Source organism: Pipistrellus hanaki (genome assembly GCF_964339955.1).
Source record: "Pipistrellus hanaki genome assembly, chromosome: 1".
Taxonomy (NCBI): Eukaryota; Metazoa; Chordata; class Mammalia; order Chiroptera; family Vespertilionidae; genus Pipistrellus; species Pipistrellus hanaki.
In genome coordinates this window covers 20,364,081-20,389,429 of record NC_140503.1, presented here as the reverse complement: position 1 = coordinate 20,389,429, position 25,349 = coordinate 20,364,081, and the positions used below count along the sequence as shown (strand labels likewise).

Below are 25,349 nucleotides of genomic sequence, written 5' to 3'. Positions count from 1 at the left end.
ATTGGATCAGAAAGCTTCAGATGTCTTTCCCCAGCCCATCTAAACTCCTTCCAAAAAGGAATGAGGGGAGAGAAGGGAACACCAAATCCATGGCTTGGTCACCTACCAAAATGTACCAGAGAAACTGAAAACAGCCAGAGTTCTATCGGTAATACTTAGCCAGTGGTGCTTTAATTCTGATCCTCAGCAGTCTATTCAATGATGAACAACTAAGAAAATATAGAAAACTGAAGCGAGAAGGTCAGTATTTCCTTCAGGAGGCTGGCAGCCAAAAGAATAAATGTGACATCAAGCTCCAAACCAAGCCGATGGCCTGCCAAGAAGTACTAATGTCCATCCATTTCCAAGACTGGGAGACTTGGACCTGCCACAGTTATAATATCACTCTCCTTGAGCCTGTTTCATTAGTATCCCTTACAATCCCCCCAGAACATTACATGGCGAAATAGCATCATCTTCAAAGAAGCCTTGGGAAAGAGCCTACCTTTCAACACTTAAATCGCTGCTGCAAACACCACCGCCATGAGCCCGAGCTGTGTACATAAGTAGGGATGGGTGATGCTGGGCTTTGTGATCAGCTGAAGGGGTGAAAGCATATGCCAAGTGTGCATGGGCTCAGAAGACAGAGTGGGTCAGAGGCCCTCAGAAGTCCTGCCTCCCACGCACAGCGTAACTGCTGGGGCTTCAGCGGCAGACCCACCAGCCTGGCAGATGGCAGTGGGCTGCCTCTCCGTGAGCAGGGGGAGGAGGTGTTTACAGAGTGAGGAGGCAGGCCCCACAGCCCACAGCCCTTCGCCAGAGTGTGTGCTTTCTTCGTGTGTAAATGCATTGTAGGCTGAATCACTGCTCGGGCAGAGGCCCCTTCAACCCCGTTACAAATGAAAGTCATCACCAGCTGTAACCAGTCCCAAACCTCTTTCTGTGTGGGTTTAAGGGAGGCCGTCAGGTTAGCATAGAGCAGTGTTTTCCAAAGTGTGGTACACGTACCCCCAGGGGTATGGGAAGAGTTTGGTGGGGGTATGCGTTGCACTGGAGTTTGGTGGGGATATGCACTGCACCGTGCTTAGCTGCGCCTAATTCTACGTTCTCATGAGTACGAGGGGTACTCAGCGTTACGAAAATTATAGAAGGGGTACACATATGTCAAAACTTTGGGAAACACTGGCATAGAGGATTCCAAGTACGTGTGCAGCTTGGTCTGTAAGGCTGGGAAACCATCATTTGTCCCTATCAAAGAATGGAGGGAGCTGTGCTGAAGAATATTAGGGACTAAAGAACCCTACGTAACTGCCCCTGGCAAATGTCAATATTTTAATACATACATTGTCTGTGTCTTAGATTCTGTATTGTCTGTTCAGCATCTGTATATCATAGGGCTAATTATATTTTCTATGTTCTTGATGCTTTAGCATTGGGGGTGGGGGGGCACATATACAGACCCAGGGAGACTACCCCTCCCGGGCCAAGCTAATTCCTAAAGACAATATCAGCTTGCCCAGGAGCGTACCTTTCCTATGTAAACCAACTAATTCCCAATCTTATATTCCCACCTTCTCCTTAAGAATTCTCACAGGGCAAGCCAAAGTTCCCCTTGCCCTAAATCACTCCAGGGCTGGGTACCAAACAACCAGAGGCCTATAGCCCAAAGCCCACCAGACCATTCAGACTAGCTAGTCCTAAGCTGCTTACCTTGTCCTTTTCTTTGCCTTTCCCAAGGAAACCCCAAATAAGGCCCTGACCCAGACATTCCCCTCGCCCCCACCTCTGTCTCCTGACCGCATTGGTGTTCTTTCCCTGTGACCCTGCATGATGTGCGGTGACCTCCTTCCCAGGGACCCGTGACCGAAACCGGCTTCTCCCTCATCTCCTGAGGCCACACCGACTTCTCCATACCATCCCCAACATGTGTATTCTTAGAGCAGACATCCCTAGGAAGAGTGGCTTTCCTTTGCAGGGTAAGGAACCAGGCAAATACCTGAATCAGTCAGGTTTGTACCACCTAGTTCCAGCAGCCGGTCACAGTGCTGCCTTCATTGCAGGCTGTCACACCCATGATGTTTTAACTGTGTGTTTTGCCAGCCTCAACCTGGCTGCGGCCACACAAGAAGGATGTGGATCCCTCTCCATGGCAAAATCGCCTGGCTGCCAGCCATTGAAATTTCAAGCTTTCCTGTCCTGAGGCCTCTTTCATTTAGTAACTGTTTCTGCATTCAGAAACAAAACCAGCATAGCTCAACAACCTGGGAGTGGGGGAGCAAGCAACTGGCTTTTAGTTTGGGGAGACCGAAGGGGGTACCCCTAAGAACCCACCCAAAGGGCATTCATTTGACTTAAGGAAAGCAAGGGAACTCTATTTCTGAAATGAATTAAGAATTGGACTACTGAGAAAGATAACATCTAAAAATTGATATTGTCTTTTGCTGAGCTGGCAGAGTCCCAAGAGAGGAGTGATGATTCTTCAATTGTTAACAATTACTACTTTGTTATAAAGAGACTGGGAAGCGCCGGGTCCCTTTCTCCAATTACATTTCCATTGCAGAAGCCCATACACCTCCTGGGGAAAATTCTTGGCAGCTTAGACTGTCAGCTGTACCTGCCACTGCATCTTGTAGCAGATTCGTCCTGTCCTGTGTCGTACCCATTCGCTTTGAGTGGAAAAAGGTCCTGTTTATTCTTGTAGCCCTGAACTGGGCAAGTAACCAGCATAGCATTGCCTTACTCTGTGAGTCTTATCATTGCACGTTATCATGTATATTCTGTGGTTATTCGTTTTGCTGCTAGTTTCAATGAGATGTTTGTTGTAGGCACATACCTTTGTTTTGCCATCCTTTTATCCCGAGGACATAATTGTGCCTGATAGTGCTAAAGAAAGAAGGCGACATGCTAAGCCATGCCTGTCTTTGGAAAAGGCGAGTTTTGCACATGGAAATGTTTACACCTCCGCTTGTCTGATCTGTAGAATTTGAATGGGGACCCATGGAGTGTGGGTGTGTGACTGCAGGGCATGGAGAAAGATGACTTAATATCGCCTGTTGGCATGATTGGCTTTGATATTTGCCCTCTATTCTCTCTCATTATGCTCATCAAGAAAAAGATCCAGTTTCTCTTCAGTTCGAAGAAGGAAGAGCATCACTAGTCAAAGTAAAACAGCAGTCCCTCTGTTACACTCTTTGTTCTCACCCCTCAAACCTACAGGTAATGGCTGTGGGGCTCTCGCAGGTATCAGGGAGCCCTCCCTCTTGAAACCTAAACCCAGGTTAACTATTATAGTTATCTGATAGCAGAGAGGAAGAGCTTGGATGTGTGGGATGTCCCTGGATGCAGCAGTAAAGCATCGCATGCATCCCCAGTGTAAAATGGACATACGATTTGGAAAGCCAACCTGGTTGCAAGATGATGTGGGGAAGGAAAAAAGCTGGCTAGAAGTTGCTTATGCTGTTCTTTTGTGTGTGGTTGTTGTTGCTAGGTAGAGGAATCACTTGTTTTATATCTATTTGAGGAATCACTTGTTTTTATGTCTTTTGGACTGAAAAGTGACTCTGAGGTCCCCCCTCCCATTCACTTTTCATTTCCTCCCTGCAGAAATTAAGACATGTGACAAGCCCATCTGAAGATATTTTGGAATTTGACAAGAGTTATTTGTTTGTTTTTTAACTTACTACGGTTGAGCTGTCAAATTTATTAGGTAATGAATTATTCATAGTTTTTAATCAGATAATGGAATATGATATTTTTAAAGCCACAACTCTGTCTTAGAAATATGACTCCTCTCAGGCCTTTTGTTTTATATTTTCTCATCCTTTCTACTATTCTCAAATAGAAATTGCCATCATGCATGTGTACATATACTTACCCTCTTTTTATGCAGAGAATTTGAGTTGTCCCAAATAGCTCTTGTTATCAAGAATAGAGACACCCTCCGGTCAGCTCTGTTAAGCAGTTATTGTTCATAAACACGGGAAGAAACCTTCTCAAGAAGCAGACCTCATGAAAACCGGCACCCTTACTTGGGGTGATTAGTACCTCTAGTGGCTAAACAGCAAGTCTGTCAGCCCCTCCCTCCGACCAGGTCACGTGCTGTCCCCTGAGCGGCTGGCTCCCATTGTTCTCAACACTCAGAGCTCGGCCTCTCTCTGCCATTGTTCCTCTCCACCTACACATTCAGCTTAAAGATGGGAGCAGAATATTTCGCAGTCATTCGTCCAGCAAAGTGCCACTGGCGGATGGGCAAAGCTGAAGGAAGGCTGCTGCCTTCTGCCATGCCAGCCTGCTGCTGTGTGGCTTAATTATGTGGCTCTAACCTGCCAACTTACACACTTCTGGTGGTTTCCTGGAGGTGGGATCATAGTTAGCATAAAGTCTTCAAATGTAAAACCACACGCAGTAAAATAATTCATATATATAAATGCCTAAGCAGACCTCATGGTCGCACTGACCACCAGGGGACAGACGCTCAACGCACAGGATCAGGCTCCCTCCTTTCTGGATCTGGCTCCCTCCTATCTGGAGTGGGCCTGCAGAGATCTGGCCAAAACCGGTTACCCAACATCCCCTGAGGGGTCCCGGATTGCGAGAGAGTGCAGGCCAGAGGGATGAATCCCTCCAGTGCATGAATCCATGAACTGGGCCTCTAGTAAAATAATAAAGTATAAAGAGAAAATCATGGCCAAAAACCAAATACTTCACATTTTTCAAATATAAGGCCAAATAAAAGTATTATAATTGAGTTTAAATTTGGTTCCAAGTCTCCTAATAGGCAGGACAGAAAGGGAAGCATGATAAATCAGAGTAGGTAGTTCTTATTTTTAAAAAGAAATACTCTGGAGGAAAATTATTTTTTTTCCTAGCTTTTACTCTGTAAGAAGTATTTTACATACTTTGTACAGAGGACACTGAATGAAGCAATGGTGCCGTCAACAAGCCAACGTAGCAGTGAGTTCACAGGACTACTTCTTCATGATCTACACAAAAGCAACACATTATTACAGTGCAAGTCGATAAAAGCAGTTTAGTGAGGCCCTAGGCTGTTTGGCTCAGTGGATAGAGCATCAGCCCTCAGACTGAAGGGTCCTGGGTTTGATTCTAGTCAAGGGCTTGATCCCGGCCGTGTTTGGGTCTCGTGTGGGAGGCAATCAATCTCTGTGTCTCTCTCACATCGATGTTTCTCTCTGCAGGTGTTTCCCCCTTCCACTCTCTCTAAAAATTAGTGGGAAAATATCCTTGGTCAGGATTTTTTTTAAAAAATAAAACAATTTTGTGAGGGACACAACTAATATAGTCCAAGTCCTTTTTGGTCCGCGTAATCCAAAGATAAGCTATTGGTCAGGTAGAGGAAGGCATGGATTGCATGTGTCTTAGGCAGCCCTAGCTATAACTTCTCTAGTTGACTGTTTGACCGGAGCTAGTTGTGCTCTCAGGCAAGGGCCAGTTGCCTGGTCTTCTGTGTGGCTGACTGAAGGTGCACCTATATGCTTTGGAAAGCAGGTGTCAGAGCTAATCTCTTGTGAACCCTGTGGAAGCGAAGCAGTATTCCCACCCATCATACTGCATGTTTGCTCTCTGTTCCTTTATTTACATATCGTTTTCTTTGCCCAGGTACCATCTGCCTCCTCTTGTCCCCTTCCTCTCCAATATTGCTATTTCTGTTTGTCCTACATTTCTCCTTTTTAATCATACCCCATTCCCACTCCCAATCCAATTTAGATGGCTTTGACTGTGCTCCAGTGGAACGCTGGGATTAACTTTATCTGACTGTGGAATTTACAATGCTCTAGTGTCTCTATAGGTGACCTGACTGTTTCCTCACTGGGCTGGAATTCCCTGGAAGACCAGGATGAGGTCTGATTTGATTCTGAAACTCCTGAGCTCAGCACAGTGCCCAGACTGTAGTGTAGAGACATATGAAATTCTGATTGGATGAGTGGGTGAGTTATCATATTTCTGTTTTTGGTTATTCTTTTGCTGACACCTGTCCACGTAGGCAAATCCTTCTTATCCTGAGCAGTGGTCGCCAACTGATGGTCCGCGGACCACTGGTCCGAAAGGTTGGCGACTGCTGCTCTAAAGATCTGGTTAAGTTTTGTCTCCTGCAGTTATCCTTATTTTTATAGCTGCATTTATCTTGCCATTTTTAAATCTCTAAAGCATTAGAATTTTTGCCACAAAGTTTATCATTTTATTGTATTTTGCCACTTACTTACTTCATAGGTGAATTGTCTCTTCAATAAGACCACACACTCCTTGAGGGCAGGATTATATTCTGTATGTTCCTTGAATCCCTAGCAATTCTTCTAAAGCTTCATTACCTATAATATAAGCCCTAAAGAAAAGAATACATAGCATGCATAAAATTTTTGTGGAATGTAGTCTATTTCTTGGCTTCACATAAAAAGGTTAACCCACGATGTTCTCAAATACAAAACTAAAGTTCTCTCGACTCTTAACCTCTTACTCTTTCTTCAGATTCAGTGCCATAGAGCAATACACACTATCAACATTAGTAACAATACCTAACTTTTATAAGAATTCTAGAATGTAGGATGAAAAGAGCATAACTCACTGTTTTCTTCTGCTTCCTCCTTGATCCAATCACATGACTAAGAGAAGAGGTGGAGTTTTTAATAAGGATCTGATGGATGAAAGGAACAAAGACCTTTCCTTGCTTTGTTGGTCATTATGCAGCTCCTATTCATGGGGCAAAGAAAACTGATCTAAGGAAAACTGATCTCTTGTCATCATCCTCCCAGGACATTTGGTACAGGGATAGAGAGATGAGGGAGCAGCGAGTGGAGGTCTGAGAAGCAGAGTATAACCTTCAGGAAAGAGGTACTAGTGAAACCAAGTGATGCATTCACAGAGTTTATCAAGCTGCCTTGTCTAATTCATGGGGTTTGACCTAAGAGCTGTGGCCTGTGGTCGTGGCTTCAGTTGACCTATGACTCCCCTGAAACTGTACAGAACATCAAGTGTGCTGCATTTGTGCCCCTTCTTTTGGGAAAGGATCCTCAGCTTGACCCAAAAACTCATAGTTGTAGATTTAACTCTCTGATTTAAAACATGGATTATATTTCCCAACAAGCTCAAGTCACCAGACATTCTCACTTGCACTTACTCTACTGGTTTCTTAAAGCATCAAGCTTTACCCTCCCTGGTGCTCCTCCTTTCCATTCTCACATCATTGTGGGGTGAGCTTTTCAAAATGCACACTGACCGTGTCTGACATGCGCATGCACACGCCACTTATTGTTCTTAAGATAATGAAAAAATTAGACAAAAGGTCTTATATTGCCTCTCTGTCCTCTCTTCTTACCTCCCTCCACCTCCACCACCTCACTCCCCTCCCCATGCTGTCTCCACACTTACTATCCCGGCCCTCTCTGAACTCCCCACAGCCTGTGGGCCCGCAGAGCCTTTGCAGATGCCGTTCCCCTGGAATGCCCTTTCCTGCTCTCCAGTGCATCTCCTTCCTCCGGCCTCTCTGATGAGGGCACGTTCCCCTTTCACTGAGACCTGTATAGGTCTCCTTGTAGCATTTGGTACAGTTCTTCGTGATTTTCCATCATTGTCTGTCGCTCTCATAAAACTGGAAGTTACATGAGGACAGAAACTGTGTGCCTGTAATTCACCTTCTTTTGCCCAGGGTTGAATGTAAAAGTTGGTGTGGAACAGGCCTATCTTTGGTAGTTACTGAATGAGTGAGTTGCCTACCTCGCTTAGAAAAGACAAAACTAAGGCACAGAGACTGGGAAATGGCCCAAGTTCACATAACTGGCAGGTGGTGAAGACAGGTTTGAATCTAGATTTGACTTCAAAGGCTCTTAACCCCTAATAATAACTGTCGCCGGCATTTCATTGAGCACTTGTTATATGCTAGGGGCTGTGTTAAGCACTGTATAGTTGTCACTTTTTATCTTCTTTAACCCTGCAAAAGCAGGTGGCTTTGTTATCTCTGAGAGAAGTTACAAAGTTGGAAAGTCACTGTGTGACTGTCCAAGCCACACAGTCAGGAATGGGGCTGAAATTCCAATCCAGGCAGCTTTATCAGAGCCTGCTGAACGGTCCCCTCATATCAGAATTCCGGGCCTCTCATGATGATGCCATGTTTCCAGCTTCCCTTCTTCATGGAGTTAAGTGGTTGGTGACCAAGCTCTCCAGCCAGGACTGCCTGAAGTGTCTGGTGGTATCTAATCGCTCAGCAAGGGGTGTGGGGCGAATGCTGATGAGGCTGCTTGCCTTTAATCCAGCCATTTAACTTCCTTCTTTTCCATGGAGACAGACCTGAGCAGGGGAGGATAAGATCAAGGTTGGCCTTCTGCCTTCTTAAAGGGGTTCCATGGATGGAGTACTTAGATGGGGACGAAGCCCTCTGCAGTGGAGGGTGGAGCTAAAGGTAGGAGGTAGAAGGGGTTAGGAATCACCTTGGATTAGTTAGGAGCACATACTTTGCAGGTTACAGAAAAGAGTCAGTGGCTTACAGGAGCAAAGGATTTATTTTTATTTTTCTTGCATGTCAAGAAGTTTGGAGTCAGGCAGTCCAAGGCTAGTGCAGCTCTGCAGAGACATAGCTGAGCAGCCAGGCTCCTCTCTCCTGCCTTCTAGCCCTAACGCATTGACTTTCATCTCTTTGGTCATAAGGTGGTTGCTGTTCCTACTGGCATTGTGTCCATGTCCCAGGCATGAGCGGGGGCTGGGAAGATGGGCGAAGACAGATGCCTGCTAAATCCGTCCACTTTTTAAAAAGCTCTTTTGGAGGCTTGGCATTTCCAACTAACTCATTAATGACCAGCCCAGGCCCACTTTTCCCTAGCAACAGGGATTCTGGAGAGAGAGTCTCCTGGCTGGCCACATTGCCTTCCCTCCAACTGGAGGAAGAAGGGGGAATGCATGTTGAGAAGCATTTGTCAGTTTGTCACAACACGTTTCCCCACAGAGTCTCCTCCCCTGCTGGGTGGAGCCCGGCACCTCTCTGCAGCCCCTCCACCCGCTTCTTGACTGCTGCAAATGGAAATGCCATTCCTAGACCTTAGTTCTCCGGACCTCACTCTTATTCAGTGGAGTGGGGTGCATGTCAGATGGAGGTTTCAGGAACACACAGGAGTCTTCATTTTCCAGGAAGAAAGGTCATTATAAGTGAGGAGGGAAGAAAAAAATAAGCCATAGAGAAAAGGGAGTGGGGGGAAGAATCCTATAAATGTGTTTATTTGTTAAAATGACAAATTTGCTCTAAGTATAATTGTTTGATATACCACATTCACCCACATGAGTTATTTACACTTGCTCCTGGTTATCCTGTAGCAGAATGATTATGTTTACTCAAATTATTGAGAAGAACTTACTGTAAGTTTAATGGTAATACAAATTCTGTTCACGTATGTTGTTTTCCTAAGATTTTGCTCACACAGCAGCTGCTTTATAAAAGGAGAGAAGTAGTTAATTATCCCTGTTTCATTTAAAGAAATTGGTTCCCTACATGAGAAAGAATTGTTTGGCGCCCCTACCTCACACTGTACACACAAAAATTAACTCAATATGGTAAAAGATCTAAATATAAGGGCTCAACTATAAAATTCCCAGAAGAACACATAGGAGTAAATCTTTATGTATTAAGGAATATGACATCAAAAAGCACAAGCAACAACAAAAATTAAATGGGATGTACTTCATTAACATTTAAAAATTATGTGCTCCAAAGGGATTATCAAGAAAGTGGAAAGACAGTCCATAGAATGGAAGAAAATATTTGCAAATCGTATGTCCGCAAGGGATGCATACCCAGAATTTGCTCAACAGTAAAAAGACAGAAAATCCAATTTTAAAATGAGCAAAGAGTTTGAATAGCTATTTCTCCAAATAGGATATACAAATGGCCAATAAGCACCTGAAAAGATGCATCACTAAGCATTTGGGGCATGCAAAATAAAAATAATAATAAACCAACACAATGAGATTCACTTAGTACCCACTAGATGGATGTAATCAAAAGACAAGTAATAACAAGTCTTGGTGAGTTTATGGAGAAATTGGTAGTGGAATGTGAGATAGTGTGATGATTTGAAAAAGGAGTTTGGCAGTTTTTAAACAGTTAAACATAGTGTTACCAGGTGACCCAGCAATTAAACTCCTAAATATATATTCAGGAAAAATAAAGACATAATGTCTACATAAAAGCTGTACATGAATGTTCATAGCAGCATTACTCAATAGCCAAAATGTGAAAACAGCCTAATTGTCTATCATCTAGTGAATGAACAAAATATAATGTGTACATACAATAGAGTATTATTCAGCCATAACAAATGAAGTATTGATACATACTGCAACATGGATGAGCCTTGAAAATGTAATGCTGAGTGAAGCCAGTCACAAAAGACCATGTATTATATGATTCTATTTATGTGAGATATCCAGAATAGGCAAATCCATAGGGACAGGAAGGACATGAGTGCTGCCCGGGCTGGGGTGGGAGGAGGGGCAATGAGGAGTGACTGCTATTAGACATAGGGTTTCTTTTTGGGGTAATGAAATGTTCTAAAAGTAGATTGTGGTGATGGTGACACAACTCTGTGAATGCACTAAAGACCACTGAGCTCTCTACTTAAAATAGGTAAGTTTTATTAGTATGTGGTGTATATCTCAAACCTTAAAGAAGTTGATATCTTAAAGAGTAGAAAATAAAACAAAAAGCCTCAGTGTAAGCAGCGAAATTATATTTACTTCTTAGCCAAATTCTTTAATAAATACTGATTCAGTGCCTCCTGTACATTAATTCAACAAACATCTGACTGCCTCCTTTGTGCTCAGAGGGCTGCTGGGTCCCTGGCGGAGGGATGCCTGCACCCAGCTTTGCCTTGAGCTCTCTGCACTTCCAAGTAAGGTAGTGTGCCTGGGCCAGCAGCTGTGCCTGGGCCCGGCCTCACTCACTTTCCTCCCCGTTTGGAAAGGTGTCGGGCCCCAGGGTATTTCAGTTGCTTTAGTCAGCACAGAGCAAGAAGGACCATGACTATAGTTTCAGAGCCCTAAGCTTCACCTTGTGCTCCAAATCCAAGACAGAGCAGCTGAGAATGGGGCTGGCTGTGCCACCAATTGCTCCTCTCCCATTGTTAATCCCTTTCATTCTGCCGTCCACAGGCACCGCTCCCTGTACACTGCCCTGCTGCCCACTTGTGACACGACTGAACAAGTGGTTGGGGCTTTGAAAGGTGATTCTTAGAGACACCTCAAGTGACCCAGTCCCGGCTGCCAGGATGCTCTTGATGTTCCTTTCCAGGAGCAGCTAATTACACTTTCCAATCAAGCTCCGCGTTAAGAGGAGATAACTACCCCCCGAGATCCTGGCCTCATCGCCAGGGTCACTGGGAGAGCGGCATTTTGTTGCTAAGTGCAGGCAGTGGGAAACCTCTAGTCCTTTTGGGCTCTTAAGAAGAGTTCATGCTCCAGCACTTGAGTTATTAAATCCCTTTAAACCATGGAACAGCTGGCTTTGTGATGATGATACATATTATACACTGTCTTTCTGCTTTGTTCTGTCACTACCTGCTCGGGATGTTATCGTTTATTTAAAACATTCATCCATCTCTTTCACAAATCCTGGATTTTATGCTTCCCACCTCAGAAATGTGAGTCGCTTTACAGTCTTTAAGTACTCTTTTCAGAAAGCCTAGAATTAAACTAATTCTAATTTTTCCCTCTCTCCAGATTGATGGATTATCAGTGTCCTAAAGTGTCCATTACATTTACAGGAGAGCTTTCTAAGGGCACGGAGAGGGAGATGCCCAGCCGGGTCCCGGGAGGTAGCATGCTAAGTGTTAGGCCTTACCCTGCCTTGACTGCCATGCCCGCCTCCAGCCCCACCGCTCTGCCCCAAGCCCCGAGCAGGAGCACCCACAGCCTCTTCTCCCTCCTGGCGCTCCCATGGCTGTCGGAAGGGGAGTAGCAGGAAATGGAGTCTGCCCCGGTCATGGGACTTTTGAAAGAAACAAAGCCTGATCTGACGAAGAGCAGGTTAATCCTGCTATTTCATTTCCCTTTCAGAAAGCATGGGGGCAGGATTGGGATGCGAAGTATTTGGTTTCACATCTGTTCCAGGAATGATCCTCGGCACAAATCCATTTTTCTTTTAAGCACCCTACCGCATCCCGGGGAGCTTCTCCCCTGCGCACCTCCCCGCCCCACAGCTGACTTCATGGCCACAGAGCAGCTGACAGCCTCCCAGAAAGATCATCTTGTCATTGCCGCGGGGGAAGGGAACCTTGGAGACTTGGAAGGCAGGATCTCTGTGGGTCAGCCGTATCAGCTTTGTGCTCCGCTCTCCCCGAAAGGCTTAGATGAAAAGTCAGTAGCGTGCCAGCAGCGTGGCATCATGAAAAGAGGTCCCAATGTAAAAGTCGCAGCTTTGCTAATGTTTGTATGATCTTGGGCAAGTCACCAAACCTCTATGGGCTCCGGGCCCTCGTCTGTAAAACTAGGTGAATGCTGCCCAAAGTGAAATACAAGTCTTCGCAGTCAAATATAATGGAGAAATGCTATTTACATTACGCTGTTTCTTAAAGGGGCATATGTTAGTATAGTAAAGCCTCGGAGGAGTTTTTCAGTAAACATACTTGCATTTAACCTAGCATTTCTCAAATGTATCTGACCTGGAACTGCTTTTCCGGTTATGCCGATTAACTATCTTGACACCGTGAGAATTGAAGCTCAGCTTCAAAATGCTACACATCTGAAACCTGTCGCATGCCACATTTACCACCCTTAATTTAAAGTAACACTATGCTTTCAAATCTCATTCACGGGGGGGGGGGAAAGGATTTCATATGTGGCAAGGTGACCTCCAGTTTTAAAAACTGAACCTCAGAGCCAGAGCAATCACTCAGAGCCACACAGGCTTGTAACGAGAGTTGTGAAAAGGTTTTCTGGAACTCGCCTTTCAGGTGCTTAGTTCTCTTAGATATGGCCTTTGGGGGTGTGGCAGGAATTTTCTCTGAATAAATAATTATGCTCAGCACACTTATTAGATGCTCATAAGGAATAAACTGAATAAATCACAATATTTCTAATCTCAATTTAGAGGACAAGCATATATACAAGGAAAAAGTTCAGAATTTTTAGTAAGAAAAAGAATGATTACAAATTCCTATTAATTAAATATCTACTGAGAAGATGCAGAGAACAAGGAATTCAAGGCAGCAATGAAAATAAAACATAAAGCGGGAGTAGGGGTCAAATAAGAGATATATGAGGCAAACACTGTGTAAACAGGATCAGGCTACGATGGGACTTTTGGGGCTTGAGGAAGCAGCAGTTTACCTGGCAATAAATACTGAGGATAAAATTGAGTCTGACTAAGATAGCCTTAGCCAGACCATCTACCAGCATAAAAAGTATGACTAATGATAAGTCTTGTAAGGAATAAACAAGAATGGTTAGAGTAACATCTGCATACAGTGTCCCTCTTAAATGTTGAGTTTGGGGATAGCGTTTTGTTGGCTTTCTCCTTTCTCACCTCTCTGGTGGCGGCTTAGTCTCTTTATAAAGCTCTAGGCTCGGTCTGTGATCCTCTTCTCTAGCTGCCCTCCACAGTCATTCGTTCCAAACCTGTACTTCCACTCCGGGCGGTCCCTGTGGCTCCACAGATTGGTTGAGCGTTGCACACTCCTGGGGGTGCCATGCACATAAAACATGCACGCAGCAGCCCTCGCTCGGCCCACACCGCTCTCGGGATCTGTACCTCCCAGCCACCTGTAGGCCTCTCTCCTGAATGCCCATAGTCGTCTAAAACCCAACACACTTCCCCTCAGACACATCCCTCCTGTGGCCATCCCTGTTCACCTTCATCCAAGGCAAAGCCAGGAACCTAAGAATCATTCTAGTTATTCCCCTCACTCCACAAACCCAATGGGTTTTTTCTCTTTAAATACCTGTCAGGTCTTACACCCAATCTCATTCCCTTTCACTGCCTTAATTCAGGCACCACTTTTTGTTGTAATTACTGCAGCGTTTTCCATGCGGATATCTTCGCCCTCCGTCTCATCTGGTTTTCTCCTTCACACCGATAAAGCTTACAGAGGTCTTTTAAAAGCAGTTACAATTGGGATGCTTTCCCACTAGAAAGTCTCCAAAAGCTCCCTTTAAAGTGAAAGCACCTAAACTGGGTAACAGCCCTCATGGTCTGCTCTCTTCTCTCCACCACTCCCTCACTGCGTCCCTTTAAATCCTAGTCATTGCGAACGACTTGTCATCCTATCTCAAGGTTCTGTGCCATTGCACTGGATGTCTCCTCTACATAGAAACCCCATCTCACCTTGGCTAGCTCCTGCCCATCCCAGATCTTACCCATCTTCCATCTCCTGCCATCAATGCTGTGTCACCCTTTCCTTCCTCGGTGATAGGTTTGCTAAAATAATATTCTTTTGTTTTACTTGTTGCTCTGTAGGTTATATATACACTCCCAGAGGCATTAGGAATTAAGTCATTTACTTTCTATCACCACCCTTTTCATAGTGCTGTGCTGGGCGTATAGTAGGTATTCAGCAGGTGAATGTGGGAAAGATCAATACCTGTTGCTATTTTGTATAAGATTTAACATAAGCCAAATAAGTCTTTAGACAGTGTCAAGAGCAGCTATGCCGTGTTCATATCCTATACATCATGAGTGTTTTAAAAACTATTTCTAAGCTTTCTGTCCCTTAGACTTTTGGAGGAAAAAGAAACTGCCGTTTTTGCAGTCAGCTGTTCCTAGTGTTCATCTTCATTCACCCAGAGATCTCCATGGAGAGGGAACAAGCATATGCTAGAGTGCCTGTCTTTAATAGGCTAAATAAGCTAACAAGAGAGACCTCAGAAGGAAACAAACCTCCAACACTTTGATCTTGGACATAAACCTCTCAAACTGTGAGGAAGTAAATGTCTCTTGTTAAAGCCACCAGCTCGTGGTACTTTGTTACGAAGGCCCCAGCCAACTGCTGCACTGCCTCACAGCACGCAGCTGCCTTCCCTGGGCAAGCAGCGCCAGAGAGAGTGAGGAGGCCGAGGCAGAAGCCGCAGTGTTTATCACTTAACCTTGGAAGTGATGTCTAGGGCTTTGCTGCATTATCTGTGTTAGAAGTGAGTCAGTAAGTTCAGTCCACACTCAAGAGGTGGGGGTTACACAAGGACATGGATATCAGGAGGCAGGAATCACCATGGGCCATCTCAAAGGCTGCCTACTACACTCATTTAGTTCTGTTATTAATAAACTAAAAATTAAAAGTTAGGTGTACAAATGGCAATTTTGACACGAGGAAGTAGATTCAACTTCATCAAATACACGGGCACTCTGACTGATTTAATGTGTTGGCCATACTATCGTTCTGTGAAGCTGAGATTGTTACGACCAGGAAGATATAAAATGTTGATGTTCTGAAGAAGGTTTTGTGTGTGTGAAAAGGAGCGTTTTATGGACTGGACTACAGAGAAACAGTACAGTGAATCCTTAAGTGTATGTCTAATATAGAGATTCTCAACCAGAGGTGCATACCAAGAGGGGATGAGTGGAAACGAGAAGTGGGAGGAAGTATAGTCAAACTATTTTATGTGTGGAAAGTAAGAAGAAACAGCTTTCATAAAGTAGAGAAAGTACAACTGAGCAAAGTTTTCTTGGCTGATGGTCATAAAAGGCTGAGAAACTCCCTAATTCTTTCATTGGTAATAGATAAAAAGAGGGATTCGGGCTGCATGCTTATATGTGGACTGGCAATGAACCATAATGCCCAGAGAAATGATACATTTTAGAAAATCCAGTGAAGAGTCATAAAAACTATTAGTGGGCTCTATGGATTAGGTTGGAAGATATATGTAAAGTAAATAACAGACATACTCAGGAGCCTTTTGAGAACTAATAGGAAGAATTTGACAAGAGTAGGATGGGCTAGGTTGAACCCAAGCTTTATAGTTCAAAGAATCCAGAGGACATCTGCTCTGTGGTGATAGCGAGCTGACATCTGACTCCTCATAAGAACGCTGAGTTTCCAGGAGCTTCAGCCTCTAAAATTAGCCTCATTGTCAACTAGATTGTCTCATGGTTGTCTAACCATCAGAGTCCATGTGGCAAAGCTGTCAGTATTCCCAACCAAGGACAAGTTTCTTTTCACCAACAGCCTTCTTTTCGGTCTCTTAAATGCTGCCAATATGAATCTAAACTCTTCCTTTACTTTGCAGAGCTCTCTAAGAGTTGTCACGTATAATAACATCTCCAAATATTGAGCTCCAATTAATTCGCTCCTGCCTCATTGGAACTGCCCCCAGGGTGGCCCTTTGTTTTTCAAGAGAGGAAGAAGCTGTTTCCTGTTATCTCCTGGTTGAATGATAACAAGATGAAGGACTGATTCTAGGGTCCATTTCATTTTCCTTACAAAAAGCTGTGGAACTAGAGAGTGAGGTGGTGAGAGGATCACACAAGATGACCCACACCAAAAAGGTTTCTGGAATTTGAATATTTCTGTGGATCACTAAAAAGTTCTCCTGATGTAGGTATTTATGTTGGTATGGAACAGTTTCGTAGCTATATTGTTAAATAAAAGATGCCCACAAAAACCACTCCACGGTAGCCCATTTGTATAAAAAGGAGAAAAGGAATATATGTTTGTGTGATCATAGACTGCTCTGAGAAAGGGACACATACACTCTAATAATGAATCTAGGGAAGCAGACATATTCTTATATCTATACCCTTTTGTATTGTTTGTATTTTTTTAAAAAATTGTGCTTGGATTACATTTATTTATTTATTTATTTATTTAATCCTCACCCAAGGATATTTTTCAGTTGGAGTCAGAGACAAACATTAATGTGAAAGAAACATATCAATTGATCAATTGGTTGCCTCCTGCACGTGCCCTGTCCAGGGCCCGGGCCTGGGAGAAGCCTGCAACCAAGGTACATGCCCTTGACCAGAATCGAACCTGGGACCTTTCAGTCCACAGGCCAGTTCTCTATCCACTGAGCCAAATGGGCTAGGGTTTGAATTACTTTTAAAAAAACAGAAATAGAAACCGTTTTTAAAGAGAAAGAAATTAAAGTTAAGCAGGAACAATACAGGGATGCCTACTTCCACTACTCCTGTTCAATATAGTACTGGAAGTGCTAGCTAGACATAGTGATCAGACAAGAAGAAGAAATAAAAGACATCCAAATTGGAAAAGAAGAAGTAAAAATGACATGTTACTGTACAACTGACATGTTACTGTACATAGAAAACCCCAAAGACTCCATCAAAATACTACTAGATTTAATAAATGAATTCAGCAATGTAGCAGGATACAAAATTAATACTCAGAAATCTATGGCTTTTTTATACACCAAAAATGAACTCACAGAAAGAGAAACTAAAATAACGATCCCATTTACCATTGCACCAAGAAAATTAAGATACCTAGGAATAAACTTAACTAAGGAGGTAGAAGACCTATATGTGGAAAACTACAGGAAACTGAAAAAAGAGATAAAGGAAGACATAAACAAATGGAAGAACATACATGGATTGGTAAACTCAACATCATTAAACTGTCAATACTACCCAAAGCAATTTATAGGTTCAATGCAATCCCCATTAAAATGCCAATGGCATATTTCAAAGATCTTGAACAAACTCCAAAAATTCATCTGAAATAAAAATTTTAAAAAAGACCTTGAATAGCCACAGCAATCTGAGAAAGAAGAACAAAGTTGGAGGGATCACAATACCAGATATCAAGCTATATTACAAAGCCCTGGTTCTCAAAACTGCCTGGTACTGGCACAAGAACAGACATATATATCAATGGAACAGAACAGAGGACCCAGAAATAGACCGAAGCCATTATGCTCAATTATTATTTGACAAAAGAGGCAAGAACATGCAGTGGAGTCAAGACAGTCTCTTCAATAAATGGTGCTAGGAAATTTGGTCAGATACATGCAAAAAAAAATGAACCTACATCACCAACTTACCCCATACACAAAAACAAACTCAAAATGGTTAAAGGACTTAAATGTAAGATGGGAAACCAGAAAAATCTTAGAAGACTCCATAGGCAGCAAAATATCAGACATATGTCATAACAACAGTTTTACCGATACAGCTCCTAGGGCAATGGAAACTAAGGAGAAAATAAACAGATGGGACTACATCAAAATAGTGTCTGAACAGCAAAAGAAACCATCAGCAAAACAATAAGAAAGCCCACTGCATGTGAGAACATATTTGCCAATGGTATTTCAGATAAGGGTTTAATCTCCAACATTTACAGGGAACTCATACAACTTAACAAAAGAAAAATAATTCAATCAAAAAACAGGCGAGGGACCTAAATAGACACTTTTCAAAAGAGGACATACAGAAGGATGAGAAACATGAGAAAACATGCTCAAAGTTACTAATCATCTAAGAGATGCAAATCAAAACAACAATGAAGTACCATCTCATACCTGTCAGAATAGTTGCCATCAACAAATCAATGACAAGTGCTAGTGAAGATTTGGAGAAAAAAGGAACCCTTGTGCACTGCTGGTAGGAATGCAGACTGGTACAGCCATTGTGGGAAACAATATGGAATTTCCTCAAAAAACTAAAAACGGAACTCCCATTTGACCCAGTAATCCCACTTCTATGACTATATCCCAAGAAACCAGAAACAGCAATCACAAAGAATATATACACCCCTATGTTCATAGCAGCACAATTTACCATAGCTAAGATTTGGAAACACCCTAAGTGCCCATCAGCAGATGAGTGGAAACTGGTATACCTACACAATGGAATACTACGCTGCTTTAAAAAACAAGGAACTTTTACCATTTGCAACAGCATGGATAGAACTGGAGAGCATTATGCTAAGTGAAACAAACCAGTCAGAGAAAGATAAATATCACATGATCTCACTCATATGTGGGATATAATGAACAACATAAACTGATAAACAAAAATAGATCCAGAGACAAGGTAGCACTAAACAGACCACCCAACCTAAGAGAGTAGGCAGGGGAGGGGGGCGGTTAGAGATCAACCAAAGGATTTTGTGCATGCATATTAGCATAACCAATGGATACAGACACTGGGGCAGTGGAGGCTTGCCCTCGGCGGGTGGGAATGGTGGCGGGGAAGGGGAGTCAATGGGGAAAAAGGAGACATATATAATACTTTAAACAATTTTTTTTTTTTAAAGAAATTAAAGTTACTATAGCCTTTAAACATGTGCTCTATTCTCTCTACATGGTAATTCCTTAAAATTCTTCATTGCAGTGGTTGGCAATCCGCGGCTGCTAGCCACATGTGGCTCTTTGGCCCCTTGAGTGTGGCTCTTCCACAAAATACCATGGCCTGAGCAAGTCTATTTTGAAGAAGTGGCATTAAGAAGAAGTTTAAGTTTAAAAAATTTGGCTCGCAAAAAAATTTTCAATTGTTATACTGCTGATATTTGGCTCTCTTGACTAATGAGTTTGCAGACCACTGATTTAAAGTATTATATATGTCTCCTTTTTCCCCCATTGACCTCCCCCTGGCCACTCCCACCCCCCAGCACATGCCCTCACCATCCTACTGTCTGTGTCCATTGGTTATGCTCATCTACATGGTGATTTCAGTTTTCCAACTCTCTTTTCTTTTTGTCATTGTAGTTTGGAAATTCCTAATGTAATATCAGCTATGTATTGAGCACCTACTATATCTTAGGTGGATTTTTTTCACTTACTCATTCCAATAATCACATGAGAAATGTTTCTTACCACCTCATTTCTTAGCTGGAACTTGTATATTCCTTCCCCTGGGACTTTTTAGAAAACAGAGAGGACAAAGTTCCAAGCTTAATTTTCTATGAAATCTCTGATTAGCACTTTGCTTCGCAAACCCGTGGCCTTTCTCCTAAGGGTTCAATGGGTCAGTCTGCTCTTTGGCTTTTTCCTGTCTTTGTTTTCTTTCTGTGGGCTAATTATTTTATTCATTTTCTGTACAATAAATTATTTTATTCATTTATTCAGCTTAAACCATCATTCTAATGATTGGCATCTGAGTCTCCATTGGTGGTATCCAAAATCCATTTAGTTTTAGTAAAAATCCAAACTCAGACATCTAAGAGGTGTATCTTTTGACTCACATGACGAGAGAGAATTAGGATGGATAAAAACTACATATGGTCAGATCTTTCTTCCTCTTCATCACACTCTGTTCTTTCTGTCTTTCTTTATCTCTTTTAATTTCTCTTCACAACTTCATTAATCTTTTTCCTTCTTTCTATGGTTTCCGTGTAGCAAGATCAGGTGGCAGGGTATAGTTTGAGCAGCTGCAGCTTTATTCATTCCAGCTTAATGCCCAAAGAATAAGGAGAGCCTTTCTCTTTCTACATTAGTATATATAAATCCCAAGGAAGGGCTGTGATTGGCTTGGGTTGGGTGACGTGACCATCTCTTAAGGCAGTTGCTATGGCCAAGGGGATGGGGGCTTTCATACTGTTTTGCAACCATTGCCACCATCCACCTCTAGAAGTTCTTTTTTAAATCCTGCAAAAATGAAACTTGATACCTATTAAATACTAACTTCATTCTCCCTTCTCCACCATCTGCAACCACCATATTCCTTCCTATCTCTATGAACTTGACTATTCTGGATATTGCATATAAGAGGAATCATACAGTATTTGTCCTTTTTTGACTGGCTTATTTTACTTAGCATATCCAAATTATAGCATGTGTCAAAATTTCTTTCTGTAAGGCTGAATAATACTTCTTTATATGTATAGACCACATTTTGTTTATTCATTCATCTGTTGATGGATACTTGAGTTGCTTCCACCTTTTGACCATTGTGAATAATGCTGCTGTGAACATGGTATACAAATATCTGTTAAAGTCTGCTTTCAGTTATTTTAGGTACATACCAAGAAGTATTGTAGAATTGCTGAATTGTACAGTAATTTTATGTTTAATTTTTTTGAGGTATCACCATACTGTTTTCCATAGTGACTGCCCATTTACACGCCACCCGGCAGTGCACAAGGATTTCAGTTCTCCCCATGGTCACCAACATTTGCTATTTTCTTTTTCTTTTCCTTTTTTTTTCTTTTTAAAAAAATATATTTTATTGATTTTTCACAGAGAGGAAGAGAGGGATAGACAGTTAGAAACATCGATGAGAGAGAATCATCGATCAGCTGCCTCTTGCACACCCCCTACTGGGAATGTGCCCACAACCAAGGTACATGCCCTCAACCGGAATCGAAAACGGGATCTTTCAGTCCACAGGCCTACGCTCTATCCACTGAGCCAAACCGGTCCTGGCGTCTTTTTCTTTTTTGATAGTAGCCATCCTAATGCGTGAGGTGGTCTTTTAAATTAAACCTTTGGGCCTGAGACAATGTGAGTGCCATAGACAGAATTAGAGCACCCAGAATTGCGAATGAGTGGGACAGATAATACTGCTGTATTTTAAAAGTCAAATTCAATATGATGGCTGAACATTAAACTCAGAAAAGTCTTCTCAAAAGCCACGGAGAAGTTAGAGCCAGTGGCAGAGTTTAGCAGCCATCCCTATACAGATTCCTGTCAAAGCTGTGAGTGGATAAAATTGCTTAGGGAAAGAATGTAAGGAAGAACAGCAAATTGCAAAGGAAGAGGAGCCAAGGAGTAGTCCCAGGAGAGTCTCAGAGACCCACAGAGGGGAGAACAAGAGAGCTGGGATGGGGAGGGGTGAAAGCAGAGGAGGGACGGGGTGGGTGGGATCAAAGTAGGGTGTTGATGATCTATGAACACAGATGATAAGATAAACGATATTTTTTTAATTGCCTGTGAATAAGGTTTTGTCAAGTTGAATCATTTTCATAGGAACACTACCCTGTAGAGTCCTTTGTAATTTTCAAAATGCTTAGTTAACCCCTAAAACAACTCAGTAAAGTACACAAGTTATTATTCCCATATTACAAGAAGGAAGAAGCTCAGAGAGGTTGTAATTTTCCTAAGGTTACTGCTGGGTACCTCTCACTCCCCAAGCTGACCAGTTTGGGGGAAGCTGAAGGCAGAGTAGTTTAGAGGTGCCCAAGTCAGAGCGGTCACGAGATGCTGCCCACTAGTGCCATCCCTCGCACATGCGCTCTCATTCAGTACCTCCTGAAGCAGGGTCTGCTGGCCACGCTCTCCTTCCCATAAACTACTATGGAGTTTGATGGTCTAGACTCCACAGCAGTGGTTTCTCAACTGTGGGTCGTGACCCAACAAAGGATCATCAAGTCAATGAGTGGGTCACATCCAGGCTCATGAGAGCTGGTAGTGCGTGTCTCTTCCCAACGCGGCCTTCAGTCCCTGCATGTTAGTTAGTTATGTGAAGTCGGCTGGGGTGGAAATCGGCCAGCAACACAAAATCGGCCGGGCTTTTCTTTGTCTTACCACAGAGAACCAGTTGTTACACATTTACTAGCATACCTCTAGTCATAGCCATCACTTCTCTCCCCGCCCCGGCCCCCTACAATGGAACAGAATGAACTAGAAGAAAAATGCCAGGATCCATCTATAATAAAAGGAAGAATTGTTTCATGAGACTTTTGATTAAGTCATAGATATTTATGTGTGTGTTCATATAAAATGTATTTTTTACTATTCACTGCAGTTAAAAAATAAGTGTGAAAGTAACTGGTCTAGGGTGGTGGTCGGCAAAGTCATTTGTCAACAGAGCCAAATATCAAAAGTACGACGATGGAAATTTCTTTTGAGAGCCAAATTTTTTAAACTTAAACTTCTTCTAACGCCACTTCTTCAAATTGGCATTTTGTGGAAGAGCCACACTCAAGGGGCCAAAGAGCCACAAGTGGCTCGAAAGCCGCTGTTTGCCGACCTCTAGTCTAGAGGGTCCCTTCATTTACTTCCTCCAATAATTAAAAGTCTGCTGTTCTTCTGATCTTTAGACAAAGAACTTCTCAAAGGCCAGGAAGAAGTTAGAGTATCCTTACGGGGGTCAAGCCTGCCACATGTTAAATGGTCTGCCCTTGGGATACTAACTAATAACTGTAGCTACAAAAAGAAACACTTTTTACTGCGTGGCGTTTGAAAGTCCTTCAAGTAGATTTATATTTTTCTATTCCATGATGTAATTTTATCATGACCATCTTACTGAAATGAATTATATCCATTTTTCTTAGAATAATTAGGTTTATTGTGTGTAAGACTTTAGTTCTTTACAGTAGAATTCCTTAATATAGTGTTTTATTGACACTCAGATTTTGCAAGTAAAACGTAAATCTCCCCCATTGCATGGTGTTAGCACGTAAGAGCTAAGACAAGTGTCTATAATGTTCATTGGAAATGAAGAGGGAGGGTCCCTGGGAGGGGCTGCGAGCTCCATGGTGCCTCCATGGTAGGCCAGCTCCCTGTTCCCTGCTGCTGCCTTTCAGACTGACTCAGGGGCTGCCTGGGCTCTGAGCAAACCCCTCGCAGCTGTGCCCGGCGCCTCCCTGTCACCCAGGCAGGGTTTCCTGAAATGGATCTGCTGCTCCTGTGCCTGTTCATTCCTGTGAACTGGAGCTGTGCCCGGGAAGGTGAGGGGCCAGCAGGTTGGCCCTCACTCCCCAGCTGTCCCTCCCTCCTAGTGTCACTCAGGATATAAATAAGTTTATTCATTCAGGCTCTTTCTCATCAAACCAAAGAGTTGCCAGAGAATGCTACCAGGGCCACTCTGATCAGTTGGAAAGACCTTAGGGGCAAATCTGAAAAGGCACAATTTCTAAAAGTCTTTGGATGTCAGTCATTTTTTAACTTTCCTTCTCTTCTTCACCTCAGATGTTGGAGGGAGAAAAAGCATGTATATGTTCCTATTGTCTGAGGTCTGGGCCTTCTCTACCGGCCTGGAAGTCATGATGAATTCTGTCTTTTCTCAATGGGACAGGCCACGATGCAGATGTTGAAATGTTGCATCCGTTTCATTCAGACAGCTGGAGGGCGCAGGAGCCCTGGTCTAGAGCGTGGGTCGCTGCTTACCTCTGCAGGCCTTTTGCAGTTGGCAGATGCAGTTTGCATGGAGGTGGAGGTCTTCTGCCCCATAGGAAACACTGCTCATGGTCATCCCCACATCAGAGCATCTGATATTTACCCAGCAGCTCCCAAGTAAATATTTACACTGCAAAATGCTGGGAGCTCGCCCGGTCAGCGTGGCTCAGTGGCTGAGCCTTGACTTATGAACCAGGAGGTCACCGTTTGATTCCCAGCCAGGGCACATTCCCTGGTTGCGGGCTTGATCCCCAGTGTGGGGCGTGCAGGAGGCATCCAATTGATGATACTCTCTCATCACTGATGTTTCTCTCCCTCTTTCTTCCTCTCTAAAATCAATAAAAATATATATTTTTTTAAATGATAGAAGCTCAGGTCAGCTGAAGATTTGTAAGATGTAATCTCTGCATTTAAAAGAGTGTGCTAGGGCCGAAACCGGTTTGGCTCAGTGGTTGAGCGTGATCTGCAGACTGAAAGGTCCTGGGTTCGATTCCAGTCAAGGGCATGTACGTTGGTTGTGGGCACATCCCCGGTAGGGGGTGTGCAAGAGGCAGCTGGTCGATGTTTCTCTCTCATCGACGTTTCTAGCTCTCTATCTCTCTTCCTTCCTCTCTGTAAAAAATAAAAAAATAAAAAATTATGACCAAGATGCCCAACCAGTGTGGCTCAGAGGTTGAACATCAACCAATGAACCAGGAGGTCCCCAAGGCATAATCCCGGGTTGCTGGCGCAGTCCCCAGCAGGGGACATGCAGAAGCAACTGATCAAGGATTCTCATCATTAATGTTTCTATCTCTCCCTTCCACTGTGAAATATATATACATATATATTTATATTTAAATTATGACCAAGCAGATCTGAAAAAAACAAATAGCATTTTTGGAATGAAAAAAATAACATAGTAATTACAGTTTAAAAGTCAATGGGTGAGTTTAACTGCAGATTGGACCCAGTTGAAGAGAGATTTAACATGCTCGAAGATATATTTAAAAACATTACCTGGAATGTAGCACAGAAAGAAAAAGTGATGGAAGAAAACAAGTGAGAAGTCTAATATCTAATTGGAGTTCTGGAAATAAACTGGACAGGGATATTTGAAGAGATAATGGCTAAAAAATTTCCGAACTAATGAAAGATGATCAAATTGCAGTGAATCACAAGAAATCCACACCTAAACCCTGGCTGGGTAGCTCAGTTGGTTAGAGCATCATCCCAGTACACCAAGCATGTCAAACTCACAGCCCACGGGTTGCATGCAATCCAGCCAATATAACAGTATGTAAGAAACATTGTAATACATTTTTTAACTTAGTTTTTACAATATCCTGTTATACATAATTATTAATAACAAACTACGACGTTTCCTAATGACT

General features: G+C 42.9%; 1 protein-coding gene across 17 annotated transcripts in view; it reads left to right on the top strand.

Annotated features, from left to right (window-relative positions):
- The window catches only part of TTLL5 (tubulin tyrosine ligase like 5), a 233,887-nt gene that overhangs the window by 203,102 nt on the left and 5,436 nt on the right, over window positions 1–25,349 (top strand). For 3 of the 17 annotated variants that reach the window (XM_084892417.1, XM_084892413.1, XM_084892421.1), the window contains one exon: window positions 16,192–19,065. The exons of 11 other annotated variants lie outside the window; for them this stretch is intronic. Coding sequence is in view for 2 of the 6 variants with exons in the window: in XM_084892413.1 (XP_084748539.1) it covers window positions 16,192–16,217 (26 nt within the window). In the remaining 4 variants the exon portion in view is untranslated. 3 more of the 17 variants (XM_084892426.1, XM_084892418.1, XM_084892412.1) reach the window with 3 other exon arrangements.